The sequence below is a fragment of the Mya arenaria genome, chromosome 12 (genome assembly GCF_026914265.1).
Source record: "Mya arenaria isolate MELC-2E11 chromosome 12, ASM2691426v1".
NCBI lineage: Eukaryota > Metazoa > Mollusca > Bivalvia > Myida > Myidae > Mya > Mya arenaria.
Window position 1 is genome coordinate 7,716,967 of NC_069133.1, and position 15,562 is coordinate 7,732,528.

At 34.4% G+C, this 15,562-nt stretch overlaps 1 protein-coding gene across 1 annotated transcript in view; it reads left to right on the forward strand.

Moving 5' to 3' along the window:
• The first annotated feature begins 7,487 nt into the window (after window positions 1–7,487).
• Window positions 7,488–15,562, forward strand: part of LOC128211386 (von Willebrand factor D and EGF domain-containing protein-like) — a 60,344-nt gene continuing 52,269 nt past the window's right edge. The window contains exons 1-2 of the mRNA XM_052916123.1: window positions 7,488–7,641; window positions 7,922–8,137. Coding sequence (XP_052772083.1) covers window positions 7,590–7,641; window positions 7,922–8,137 — 268 coding nt within the window. The 5' untranslated portion in view covers window positions 7,488–7,589. The remainder of the gene's footprint in view (window positions 7,642–7,921; window positions 8,138–15,562) is intronic.

Sequence of the window (15,562 nt, forward strand, 5' to 3'; positions counted from 1 at the left end):
CATTATGGTTAATTGAGTTATGAAAAAAAACTAGCTTACGTGTGGGTCGGGTTTCTAACGATGTTGGTTCAAACAATATTTATTTCAAAAAGGCATTTTCAATTTCCAAGATGTATGCACGATATATCATGACAAATTTGCTTTATATACAATGTGTCGCTCCTGTGACTCTTTTTAAGCTGCTTATACTGATGATATTTGTTCAAGATACGAGGTACATTCAGTATGTAATGCGACTTTTGCGAAACATTATTGCTGTTGTGAAATTCCAAAACAGTGTTATACATTCCGATAAATTACATTTTAGTTACAATTTCGAAAACAATTCTAAACACTATTTAACGAAGACCGGAGTATTGACATATATGTATATGAGTTGCATGCCACATCGGGTTTACCGGACAAGTTCACTCATTTTAGACAAGCGGGTCTCACTGTGTAGGAACGGACACCGATTATAGCTAAAAAAATGATAAGTAAACCGATAATTATGCAGTTGTTTTTCTTCACCAGAGATAATATCTTGCTGTGTTAACTCTTATCTACCGTATCCACAAATGAAACAAGTGTTCGAACTAATAGCTGAATGCTTAATTTGGCCTATGGTATACTTTAAATTGCTTACGATTTAGCAGACCTCGAAAAATGTTTCTTCAAATCTGAGATGATCACCTCAAAACTTACAGAGTTTCGACAAGTATTGTTAATTTTAGGAAATATATCGAAAAAATAAAATTCTGAATGGAAGGATTTCACAATCATAATCTCAACTATAATTATTGTAAGAACTGGCAATGTTATTTTTAAACTGTTAGAGATATGCCCTTAGAAATATTCGCAGTACTGTACTGGGGATAGCCGTATTATGTACTGAGGATAGTTTCAACGTTGAGAAATGTGTCCTGGTGATAACATGTAAAATGGGACAAAAAATAATAGTAACACTGTTAATATACAATATGCATGCATCTATTTTGAACGTTGATGCTTGTAAAAACACGCCATGGTTAACTAATCTATATTAATGAATCAGTTTTAAGTATATACAGATACAAAAAACAGCAACATTTTTTTTGCTCTCATCCCTCGATATGGACAACATCAAACAATTTCCCTCGAGCTCGCGTATAGGTAAATGGCCGTTATCATTATAACAGTCTCGTTATTCTAATTACATCGTTACTATACTCAGTCCACTTAATAGCTATCCCCTGTGCAGTTATTTATTTGCTTCATCTATCCCCAGTACACCGCCAGGGCATCAAAAGGTATTAATATCTCCGTAAAAACAAAACATATCGTATTGGTATCTTACACATTACTAGATAATGTAATTACAATGAAATCGCTCGATTCAGTTTTTATTCTTATTTTTAATTTGTTGATAAATGTTTGAAATTGTACCACATGAATGAACATTTGTGAGCGATCATGCAATTTTCGGCGAGAATTGGGCTATTATACAAAAGAGGAGACACATTTCCATCATAGTCGTATATTGTACAGGGTCAAGTTATTTGAAACCCTTCGATTTTGATAAATATATAACCATAAAATACAAACAATGATAGAAAACTTTCCATGTGTCAAAATCAAACGCTTATCGTTTTATCACTTTTTGAGCTATATCCGGTGTCCGTTCCCACACAGTGGGCTTAGTCCATATAAAACAGCCGCTTCAGAGTCTTTGACGATTTTTGATTTGGCAACTCTACGCGTCACTTACCCACTTGTTGTTTTCTTAGCCAAGAATGACAGATTACAGCGCTAAGTATATTGAGCGGAAAGATAACGGACACCTGCTAGATGGTGTCAAAATGGTGATGCTTTATTGACAGAAGTCGATCTAAATTAAACTAATTATTTGTGTTTCATAAAACACTTTAGTGTGATAAGTAAAAGGTATTGGCTAAAATAATTAAAGTGTCAGAGTATTGTGGAGTAATATTTGAAGAATATATTTTACATTGGTACTGCTTAGTTGACTTGTGGCGATTAGGGAACAAAATGAATATCCAAATGTTAAAAAAGGTTCCCTAAACGCGCATTATTGTGGCAGAAGCGGGTCCCCGAAATGAATTAACCTTTCCGTTAAAACCAATACTATTCAGCCTTAGTTAACCTCACTAATCATTGGTTAATAAAATAACCACTAACCCGAAGTCCAAGGACAAGCCATAAACTTACCAGTGTACTGAATTAATCTTAGAATAGATTAAACTACCAGTACTGGTTCATTGCTAAAATAAAATATACTCCAATAAAATGAAATAACCAGTTGTCTCTATAGACTTGAGGTCTACGTGCTTGTTATAACATTAGTAGTAAACTTGTGATTGGGGTTCTTTTCCAGCTTTCGCCAAAATAATGGTCAGTGTCTGTGCGAGTTTAAACATACAGAAAAAAACGAGACCGGTGTCGTGATTCCTCGCAATTATGACATACACAAAAAAAAACAATATCGATGTCGCGATTTTCGCAAGTTTATACGTGCACACAAATGTTAAAGGAAAGTGAAGTGTGTGAATGAACATTCATAGAAGACAACTAAAAGCAATCATTGCGCATGTCGTTATTAATGAAATATTGTTTTTTAATGGATAAGTTGATTTGAACTCTACATACGAGTAATAAACACGCTTCATATGATTGCGCAATTGTTGTTGAACTTTAGAGGTAAAGCAGTTGTAAGCAATAATTATTGGAAAACGAAATGCGCAAATAGTGACACCATTGTCGTGATTTTCATAAATGTTTTTAAACTGATACGAGGGCTGTCCCATTAAATCATAGACCTTCCTTATTTAAAAAACAACAACTAATGAACCAATTGTTGACAAAGTTCTCTGACGTTTTATTCATCATCATGTGCAAATACACACGAAATAACACTACAAAGTGTGTTTTGGTATGAAACGTACTATACCAGTGCTTTTATAAATACTTGAATTTGAAAACAGAAATAACATAAAAGAAGTTCCGAGTTATGGTGCAAAACAAAAACATTATTATTTTAAACAAATCTACATGCCACAATCTTGTTTAAGAATTTTGATTTCCGGAAATAGTGGTTCTGGGAAAACTGATACACTTCTTCATATGCTTTTAAATCCACTAAATTATTATGATAAAATGTATTTGTCTGCAAAGAAAATTTTGAGCAGTCAAAATATCAACACTTAAATAAAAAATAGACTATATTTTGCACTAAAAATGAAAATGAAGTCATATTACACACCTCAAGCAATGAAATAGTACCTGTTACAGAAATGGATTATGATCTACTGAAAGTAATACTTTTTGACGATTATGTTTGTAATAAAATCAAAACGACTTAAGTGATTACTTTATTCATGGCAGGCATATAATTGTTGTGTTCGTTATCTTTCTCAATCATAATACAAGGCACCTAAAAACATAAGATTAAATTGTTCCCATTACATGTTTTTGAATCCTCATCGAAAATGGGGTCAAACAACATTTCACTGAGCAAAATGTTCATAACGCTCTTTACAATTTAGGACCCACCAGTCATTTAATATTTGTGCGTTTTCAGCTTTTAAATACACGGTTTCAATCTTGTTATCAGTTATTTATATTTTTCATAAATGCATTACCAATTAGGTAGTTAAAGGCATATCACTCAAAATTTATGTTTGTTTTATATAATATGTGTTTGTATTGATTTTAAATACGAGTACCACTTTAAGTTCGGGGCAATAACGGGTGATGAACATCAAAAGCTTTACAAAAACTAGTTCGATAAAGACATCATATAAATGCATAAAAGAAAAAAAAGGTACGCAATCATTAAATCCTCAGTACGATTTGTTAAAAATGATAGGTTAATGGAAAAGTTGACATGTGCTTCTTGTGGAATAACCAATACTAAGATTGTTAAAAATGATGGGAGTAATAAAGAGGGTAAATAAGGGGGAAAAATAGACATTCATTACTCCCTAAAAAAGAATTAACCTTACCTGGATATAAGTACTGCGGACCAGGCAATCCATTTGAAAGTGGACAACTAATTTATACATTAGATGCTACATGTGAACATCATGGCCATTGTTATTACGATGACCAAAATGACAAATCATCGAGTAGTGAAACAATGTAACAGAAATTAAATAAGTAAGCCAAAAACATTTGGAGAAAAAATGTAGCAAATAATTTAGTATGTTACATGTATAAGTAGAACCTCTTAAAGGTTTATATTTAACAATGGTTTCGGTATGTTTATCAATACTTTTAAATGCCCAACCAGATCCCTCCGAAATCCAATCAGTCATTCCGTTTCAAAGTTAGTTATTATTATCATTCTATGCTTTACTGTAATGTTACGATTAATAATACGTTTTACCTTTGATTGAAAGTAGCCAACTTTATCTTTATTTGGTTTAATAAATGAAGCTACATTTAATTTTATGGGTGATGCGTACCGGATGCTCCCCCACAACACAGCACACACACTACTTATCAGTCGGAAAACCTCGGTCATCTCGGACATACAACGAGCCTTGGATGCATGCTGATGCATTAATTAGTAGAAGTAGCTTATAACTTTTATAATAATATTAATAAATTCTTAATTTTTAACTTGTAATTTTTACTGTTAAGTTTAAATCGAATCCCAAAAAGTGAAGTGAAATGTATTATCGCATAAATCATTAAGATTTATATCAAGAGTAAATAAAAATGACTACGCGATTTACTTGCGGCATAGTTGAATTTTGATATTGATGTAGATCAGATGTTGTTTTGAAAGAATATGGTCGAAGTGCTCCGATTAACTACTTATTGAACGCATGACAATATGGTACAAAACTGTCAGTTACACCACCCATTATCCTTGCTATTCAAATTAATTATAACTAATAAAATTAAGAACTTGTATAATTTCAACAACTGAAATATGAAATCAGGTTATCTCAGAAACAGACTGTTTAACTATCAAATACTATTAGGTCAACAGACTTTAAAGAATGAGTAAAACTGGATGCGTCTCGGTTTTTGAAAAAGGCAGCACCATATTTTGATTTTCAAATAACTAAAAACAAACCAACTTGATACCTCTCAATATCTAATCAGACTTAAGCTTAGCTCAATTATAAAAATGAATTGGCAAGTCAAGATCCTGATTCTGCTCAATTTCATCTCAAATGCACAAGCACATGTGATCACATATTACGTGCTTAGTGTTAACGCTCATGTCTCCATTAAATGGATCGCCGAACAAATTTAGAAAGCCTCAAATGAAAATAATTGCCAAGTTTTTTTATGTTCATTTATTGGTTATATACAGTATCTTACCTAGCCATTGTGCATACGCGCTCGTTAGTAAAGACATATTCTTGTCAAACACTAGGGAAGTGTGTTTTATATATTACTTCAATAAGTATTATAACTATGATTTAGTAGGGATCATTTACTCCAGTATTCGGATAATACACCGGGGTAACTTCAAGCCATAAACAATGACAATATGAGTGTTCATGATCAGCTGAAGACTGGATATCATTCCAGGATATCCATACAAAAAATCACAAGATTCACTAGGGTTTGACTGATGTGATACTGCAGAGGTTCGGTCATTATCGCAGGTAAAACGTGTACAATTGTAATGCTTTTAACTGATATTGTCACCCTTTTGGTTTGTTCTGTTTTGTAAAACTGTACAGATATTTGACTCAGTCGTAAAAGAAACCACATAAAGATGTTGTTTTCACAATAAAAATAAGGTTTATAGTTCAGAGTTTCCTTTTAAAATATTTATAAATGTCATATAGAACAGTCTCGTAGTTAAGCAAGATTTGAGTTTTCAATTTTGACCACGAAGCTGTTCTAAGTAACATATTGTAATAAGTGCATACATTTAAAAGGCATTCGTCAATGTTTGAGTCAAACCTTTATTTATGACATCACTTTGAACTTGATTTCATAATAAAGTAACCAAAAAAGCCTAAATGAGAAAAATAAACAGTTTTTAGCTTCTCCTGTACAATTTACAAAAAAAACAAATGGAACAGTTTTGCGCTCAGCCCTCGATTCAGAATAATAGAAAGTGATTGTATAATTTTTCTCTTTATTATTAAATTAACTGTATTTTAGGATCGTTATTACTCGTTATATTAACTTCATCGTCAACTAATGTATTATCTTGCGATACTTGTATCGGTGTTAATGTCGTCTTATTTACTAGTATAATTGGCGGTGATAATGGCATTCAATATATTCTTAGGATAAGAAAATATATTAATGCCTAAGGAATATATTGGATAAATATTTTACTCATTTTCAAATTTCCATCTTGTTCTATCATTTTCAGAAGTGGCACTGTTTGTACCATCGCAGCACATTTTAATTAGTTTTGGTCTTATATTTAAATTTTCGCAGGCAGCATATATGCTCTCTTCGTTTGTTTTCACTATAGCTTTCAATTGCAAAAACAGGTATTGGTTGTCTTCTCTCTTTCCCAAGAAATTAAATTATAAAATATATGTATTAAAGCATTTCACAAACTGGTGGCGCAACACTATCTATCTCTTCCTTTTTCCTGTTGATTAAATGTTCGTCTTCTTTAATTTGTTTGGTTTCTTCTTTTTTCCATTGCCATTCAAATTACAATAATTTTTAATATTTTCTTTAGTAGAAGCTACGATCATAATCAAAATGATGTGATTTGCGACTTCTCCCATTCATATTACGGCTTAAATGATATGTTAAAATACTATTCATGTTCTCAATATCCATTAGGTTATAATCTTATATCTATTTTTCAAGTGGCTCAACATAATTGGCTTATTTAATTATTTCTTGTTCGTCAATATCCTTTTGCATTGACATTTTCTGTGTGTATGAATTAAGTTGTTTAAAATTTCTGTGTTTCGTTTTCAATAATGCCTTTTCTCTTCAATTTGAGTTGTATATAGCAAAACAATAATTCCTACGATAATTGCACCAGCAACTTCTTCAGCAACTGGTATGGCTGGTACTTAGGCTAAAACAGCAGTGCATCCAATTAGACTGCTTATATAGTTATATATAAACACTATTGTGTTGTTGTCATATGTTCTAATTGAAAAAAGGTTCAATGCCAACAAAATGCTAAGATGTTTACTGGTACTCTTAAAATAATTCTAAATATTTTTGGAAAGATATGAAATCTCACATTAAGGAACGTAAGCAAAATATAAAGAATCTGTCCATCATTGTATCTTATTATTCCAACAATTTGTTCAGATATCTTGCTTACAATCCCTTTAGCTTGTGACTATGTTACAGGGATATAACGCACGTATTAAGAAATGCAGATATATTTTCCTTTCTAAAGGTATTGTTGACTTTGAATATCTACGTTAAGAAATGCAAATATGTTCCTGTTTATTTTTACCACCATTTTATAAGCTTATAATACTTTCAACTGTATATCTGTAACAATGTAAAGCGCCTTTAATGGTTACATCAGCATTGGCTTTTTATTATCTTCCCGTTGATAAAGATCAAGTTTCTGTGAATCTCCCCTCCCATTTTATCTATTGTGACATGCTCGTTAAAACAATTTGCTTTGCACCATAAATCAAATTGAAATGGACCTGGTGTATATCAGTAGTATTTTGGTTTTTATTTACAGAACGCAGGGTGAGTGATTCCTTTTTTCATGAACATGTTTTTGGCGTTCACCCTGTGTCATTAAACGGGGCTTATGTTTAAACTTTCGACTACGGAGCTTGTTTTTGTAGTTTTTCACATAAGTATGTACTCGTCTGACTGATGATAGCTGTTTTGAAATTGTTTTTTTTTCTTCTAGTATATGGAATTTCGTAGTGCAATTTTTAATTAACGTCAAAAAAGCACTTTCTTAAAACGTCTTCTCGACCTTTCATAAAACAATTAAATATATCGTTGTGTAATGTTTCAGGCTGTGAAGATGTTTCAACATTACCCAATATGGATCTTCGTGCACGCAACAACCCCATTAAAGGGATGTCGGGTAACGACCCAATCATCACCGATAGTTTTATTGATAACGGATGGTATTCAGTCGTGTACAGCGGCCTTCAATACGTGATGCCAGATAATACGACAATACCAGGATACCAGACATGCGGAACATATTACCCCTACTACATAAAAGGTTTGGTTATATTTTTTTAATACAAGTTTAAGCTGAATGATAATAGCTAGTTGTCATTTTTTTCTGCGTATAAAAGGTTATCAATAAAACAATTTTAGCACATTCATATTCTTTGTTAATTAGCTCAAATATTTTGAGATATACTCGGGGCCTATATTTTGCATCTGGGAGTGCATTTTTTATGTAAATATATTTTACGGAAACAGCCGATTTTGCGATGACGAAAAGTACCGAACGCAGTTTCGTCACGCTTGGTGTCTGGTATTCACGCGCTTAATATGGTTTGTGAAATGAAGAATACTGGTTCCATCATAATTACGTCAATTTTAACGCTCAAAGTGGTTGGATTTTTGAAAGAAAGTTGTGCTAACTGTATAAGTGCATAAATTTAGCATATGTAGGGCTTTGACGAACTTCGTTCGGTTTAGAGCTTGTATTAAAAAGATACACACTCAAAGTCTTGTCGTATCGGTTACAGTAGTTCATTACTTTTTTTCCTAAATAAGCGTACTGCTGCAGGCTGATGTAATTTATTTCTGAACTTTTTGTTTTCGTTTAAAAAAACATGTTTCAACAAAAGCTTAAGACTAACATCCTCTTATTAATATCTGCTCTTTTACATCCTTATTTACTGACTGAAGTTGGGGCACCCAAAATGAAACGATACATGATTGATATAGATGGTAGGACAGGTTATTTGTAAAATGCTATTCACGGTGTGTTGTCATGTTGTACATTATTCTTGAAATATTAGCGAGAGTAATGCTTTCTAGTAATTAAAACGATATGGTGTTGTTTTCTTATTTTTTATTATTGTTCCTTAAAATGACACAAATACAAATACTTTTCATCAACTAGTCCCTGATGACATCAGATATTCCTAAAACCGGTCCATACATTGTAAAGTGCAAATTGTTCATTTGACGATGTTTTCATTGTTAATGTATGGAAATCGTAGACATATTTCGATATGCTTGCAAATATCAGCAGCATTCACTTAATTGCAATCCGTAAATTCTAAGAACGTTGATTTTTTTTCAAAACTGACGTGATAATCGCAAACTGGGGTTTACATTTAGTTCATCAGCCTTGTTCGCTTAGTTGGCTGAACGGCGGCATGTAAATTAAAAAGTAAAACAATGTGAAACAACAAATATGTTAACAATGACATGAGATCATTCACAATAACAAGTAATAGGAAAATCCGGATTAAGTTTGCAAATCCGGAATTTTTGCAAACTTATTTTTTTTATTTTTCACCCAATGTTTTTTATTTTTGTATTTTTAAAATGTGTTAGGTAATACTAATAAGAGATATTTTTTGTTTCCTGAAATTTAATTTAGAAATATGTTTTTTTGGCATTTAAAGTCAACTTTTTCAATGGGAGTCCCATTGGAAAATGGCCTTCCCATTGGAAAATGGCTTTTTCAAGCTTTTCCAATTGGAAAACTGGCTCTATTAAAATTGTGGGAGAATTTGGAACATAATTTTTAAAATTGAAATTGACTGTTTAATTAAGAATATTTTACACTCATTACATGAAAAATAATATATTCATTAAAAATGAAGAACCGATAGATTCATTTAAGGCATTTGTTTGCGAATCCTTCCCATGAGTGAATCTTTCCAATTGGAGGATTCCCACATTCAAAGTGGGAAAGTATGAACATTGGAAAATTCCAATTGGAATATTTGGTTAATGGGAAAATTCCAATTGGAGAATAAAGTTCAGTTTTAAAATGGGAAATTTCCAATTGGAAGGACAGGTAAGATTTTGTAATGGGAACATGTAGGAAATGGGAATAAAGAAAAATATTGCCATATTTAAAGCAAAAATTAGCAAAATGACACTTCTTACAATGTCCTTACCTGTCAACTGTCGACTTATCCATATTCCTCATCGCTGTTATACTATACAATGGTTAGCATGACGTCTAACCATCGTATTGCTTCATTAACCCTGTATCAGATACTAGTACAATTTTTTATCCGATTGAAAAAAAGACAAACAAAAAAATCCATCTTTCATCAATGTCACAAAAACGCTGTCGTTAAGCTTGATTACAAACATCTTGCCATTTAACCGATTATTTTCAAGGTTAAAGGCAACTAAAATTTGGTCAAGAATTAGCATTAATGAAGTTCTTTGAAGTCGAAGATATAAACTTTTTTACACTTCTATCTTTGTTAAAGACCACATGATTATGTTCATATATTTACACAAATTATAAAGGAGTCGGAGAGGTGATGGAGATCTATTGTATGAAAAGGCTTAATTTATGGTATTTATGGGTAAAAATAGTGAAGGAACGACTCGCCATACTGTCATTATTTCATGTACATTGTGCTATATGAAATTATTCTCGTTCACCAGAGTGATGGTGCCATGCGTTACACATTTGATTTATCACTATCAAACCTCTTGTAAATGAGAATGTGTGAATATGGTGTTGATAAATCAATGAATGGGTTAGAAAATAAACATTTTGAATTTTGAAAAAAAGAAGCCTGAACTTGAAGAATACTGCCATGACTAATGAGATGCAATGTGCCAGGCCGCAAAAGTTTTATCAGTGAACATATTAACAGACAATTAAGATATTACATTCAAACAGGGAAAAAGTAATATGAAAACCTATCGCTGTCGCTAAAGTAATGCACCAGTCAATGGTAAGCATCCCCCACCCCAGGTCCGGGGGGACAGTCGATGGTTTTGTGTTCGCGCCAAAATAGCGGGGAATTGGCCTTGGACCGACTGTGTAGCTCAAGGAATTTGGTCGAAGCGCTAGCGGTTTAAGCGCCCGGCGTGCGCCACCTCTAAAATAATCGAAGTTTACTGTTTTCATCAATATCGGAGAAACAAAGGTAATAAAATAAGCTCATAATGCACCATTTCCGACTACATACATGAGGGAGTAACCCCAAATTCCCGTAAAACAGTTTATGCCATATACTTTCGGTTCTGAGGGAGGAGCACATGTCAAAAGTTGCGCCCCTAAGTTACTACCCCTCTAACATCAATTCCTGGATCCGCACCTGCGATGTGCCATGTTTCCGCAACCTGGGAGATTTAACAAAAACGCTTCTGTTTCTGGGGCTGTGATTACGAAGTTCGTAATCACTGCTTCTGCTGTAATAAACCAAGATGATACTTGACTTCTACTACTACAAGTTACCTAGATTCACGTGCATTATTTAGCACGTTATTGCTATGTGTTTCACAAGATTTATACCATGTGTACTGCTAATATTTAGCATTCTCAAACATTTATTGTTGAATAAGATTTTAGCTGATAGCTATTTTCTATTTGTCTGAAGATGATGAAAAACATAATCTTATATATTCAACCTCAAGTCAGTTTCCTAGTCTGAATTTTGAGAGGATACAAAAAGTATTCCTGGTGGGTACAACCTTTAAGGTAAAAGACAGACACAAATACATGCTACCATACTTTTGAGAGGCTTTGCAGTGGATTTTAGTCTGAATTCCAGGGAATATTGGTCTAAAGTCCAGCGGATTTTGGTCTTAACAATATCAACATTTATTATTTAAGACTACATACAGAAATTTGAATGCATATTTACTTATATTTATTTAATGATCTAGAATACATACAATAAAAGAATAAATAATATATTATGATATTATAATCAATTGTCAATGCATATGATAAATAAATAATACATAAAACAAGAGGGCCATGATGGCCCTAAATCGCTCACCTGAGTAAAAGAGTTTAACCTTTGTTATTAATATAGCTTGTTTCTCAAAGAATATTGAACAAGAGCTGTCAAAGTATGTGACAAATGCCCCCCAATGTGACATTGATCTATGAACAACTACATAACAAAAGCACCGCGAAACGGAGCATTATACGCCCGAAGAAGATTCGGCTTGAGGTCCTTTTAATGTAGTGATGATTTGTATAAAGTTAATTGAAAATCGCTTTATTAGTTACCAAGTTATGGCCCGGACACGGAATTGCTAACGGACGAGTAACAAAGATGTGGCCCGGACACAGAATTGCTAATGCCCCCCATGGTGATTCTAGTCTTTGAGGTATGGACCTGGAAATTGCGCGCAACACATCCTTTTAATGTAGTGATGATTTGTATAAAGTTATTTGAAAATCGCTTTATTAGTTACCAAGTTATGGCCCGGACACGGAATTGCTAACGGACGAGTTACAAAGATGTGGCACGGACACAGAATTGCTAACGCCCCCCCCATGGTGATTCTAGTCTTTGAGTTATTGCCTGGACATGGAATTGCTAACGTCCCCCCATGGTGATTCTAGACTTTGAGGTATGGACCTGGAAATTGCATGTGACATCCTTTTAATGTAGTGATGATTTGTATAAAGTTATTTGAAAATCACTTTATTAGTAACAAAGATGTGGCCCAGACACAGAATTGCTAACGCCCCCCCCCCCATGGTGATTCTAGTCTTTGAGGTATGGACCTGGAAATTGCGCGCGACACATCCTTTTAATGTAGTGATGATTTGTATAAAGCTATTTGAAAATCGCTTTATTGGTTACCAAGTTATGGCCCGGACACGGAATTGCTAACGGACGAGTAACAAAGATGTGGCCCGGAAACAGAATTGCTAACGCCCCCCCCCCCCTGGTGATTCTAGTCTTTGAGGTATGGACCTGGAAATTGCGCGTGACACATCCTTTTGGACACGGAATTGCTAACAGACGAGTAACAAAGATGTGGCCAGGACACAGAATTGCTAACGCCCCCCATTGGTGATTCTAGTCTTTGATTTATGGCCTGGACATGGAATTGCTAACGTCCCCCCATTGCTAACGGACGAGTAACAAAGATGTGGCCAGGACACAGAATTGCTAACGCCCCCCATTGGTGATTCTAGTCTTTGAGTTATGGCCTGGACATGGAATTGCTAACGTCCCCCCATGGTGATTCTAGACTTTGAGGTATGGACCTGGAAATTGCATGTGACATCCTTTTAATGTAGTGATGATTTGTATAAAGTTATTTGAAAATCACTTTATTAGTAACAAAGATGTGGCCCAGACACAGAATTGCTAACGCCCCCCCCCATGGTGATTCTAGTCTTTGAGGTATGGACCTGGAAATTGCGCGCGACACATCCTTTTAATGTAATGATGCTTTGTATAAAGTTATTTGAAAATGACTTTATTAGTGACCAAGTTGTGGCCCGGACACGGATTTGCTAACGCACCCCCATGGTGATTCTAGTCTTTGAGGTATGGACCTGGAAATTGCGCGCGACACATCCTTTTAATGTAGTGATGATTTGTATAAAGTTATTTGAAAATCGCTTTATTAGTTACCAAGTTATGGCCCGGAAACAGAATTGCTAATGCCCCCCCCATGGTGATTCTAGTCTTTGAGGTATGGACCTGGAAATTGCGCGTCACATCCTTTTAATGTAATGATGCTTTGTATAAAGTTATTTGAAAATGACTTTATTAGTGACAAAGTTGTAACGCCCCCCCCCCCCCCCATGGTGATTCTAGTCTTTGAGGTATGGACCTGGAAATTGCGCGCGACACATCCTTTTAATGTAATGATGCTTTGTATAAAGTTATTTGAAAATGACTTTATTAGTGACAAAGTTGTAACCCCCCCCCCCATGGTGATTCTAGTCTTTGAGGTATGGACCTGGAAATTGCGCGCGACACATCCTTTTAATGTAATGATGCTTTGTATAAAGTTATTTGAAAATGACTTTATTAGAGACAAAGTTGTAACGCCCCCCCCCCCCATGGTGATTCTAGTCTTTGAGGTGTGGACCTGGAAATTGCGCGCGACACATCCTTTTAAAGTAATGATGCTTTGAATAAAGTTATTTGAAAATGACTTTATTATTTACAAAGTTGTGGCCCGGACACGGAATTGCTAACGCACCCCCATGGTGATTCTAGTCTTTAAGGTATGGACCTGGAAATTGCGCGCGACACATCCTTTTAATGTAGTGATGATTTGTATAAAGTTATTTGAAAATCGCTTTATTAGTTACCAAGTTATGGCCCGGACACGGAATTGCTAACGGACGGACAGACGGACAGACAGACGGACAGACGATGGAGGCCATAACATAATACGACCCTTCGGGCGTATAAAAAGTTTATCTTGCCTTTATGTGTCAAATACATATTGCAAGTTATATTAAATTGCCTCTGAGCAAAAAAAACAACAATCATACTAAATGACAGCCAACACTCTTTATATCCTCATATTCAGCATTCCATTGTGAATAAACACTTTGTGTATCTTTCACCTTAGAGGTAGGGACATGGGTCTTGCACACGACACATTGTCTTGGTATGTTGAAAACATATGGCATTTTCATTTTAAAATCTGTCCATATAAGAGAAAGTCACAGCGCGGACACGACAGCCTATAATTTCCTTCAGGTTGCCATGGCAACCAGAGTTCTGCAAGGAATTAATTTTTTTTAACAATTTTGAAAAAGCACCAACCAAGGATCATTCTTGGTTTCATCAAAATTGCCCAAGCGGTTTAGGAGAAGATGATTGTAACCAATTGTTGACACTTTTCCTTTAGGTTGCCATGTCAACCAGAGTTCTAAATGGAATTAATTTCTTTGAACAATTTTGAAAAAGCACCAATCAAGGATCATTCCTATGAAGTTTCATCAAAATTGTCAAAGCGGTTTAGGAGAAGAAGATGATTATAACCAATTGTTGACATTTTCCTTTAGGTTGCCATGGCAACCGGGCCAAACAAAATTATGTGAACAAATTTAAGAGAGGTCCATGCAAGGACACTTCAAACCAAATTTGCTGAAGATCTCTCAAGGGGTTCATGCGAAGAAAATGTTATGTTTTTTTACTAATTTTAGCTCTGGTGGCCCTTAAAAGGGGCCAAACAAAATTATTTGAAAGACCTGACAGAGGCCCATGCTAGGATGCTTCAGACTTGAAGATCCATCAAGCAGTTAATAAGATCAAGTTGTTTAAAGGTTTTTCTATTTTTTGCTCTGGTGACCCCTAAAAGGGGCCAAACAAAACCATTTGAACAAAGTTGAGAAAGGACCATGTAAGGATGCTACATATCAAGTATGGAGTCATTCTGACCTTTACTTTCAGAGGAAAAGATGTTCAGTGACAAGACAATGTAAAAACAAATGACCCCTGAGCAAGGCCAATTTGACCCCGGGACAATAATTTGAATACCTTTGGTGTAGGTCTTCTAGGTAACACTATATACCAAATATGAAAGCTCTAGGTCTTATATTTTGGAGAAGAGGATTTTTAAAGTTTTATTATATAAGACTATATAAAAACAAATAACTTTCAGGGCGGGGCCAATTTTGACCCTGTGGCAATAATTTGAACAACTTTGATAGAGGTCCACAAGATGATGTTGTATACCAAATATCTATTCTCCTGGCCTTACGGTTCTG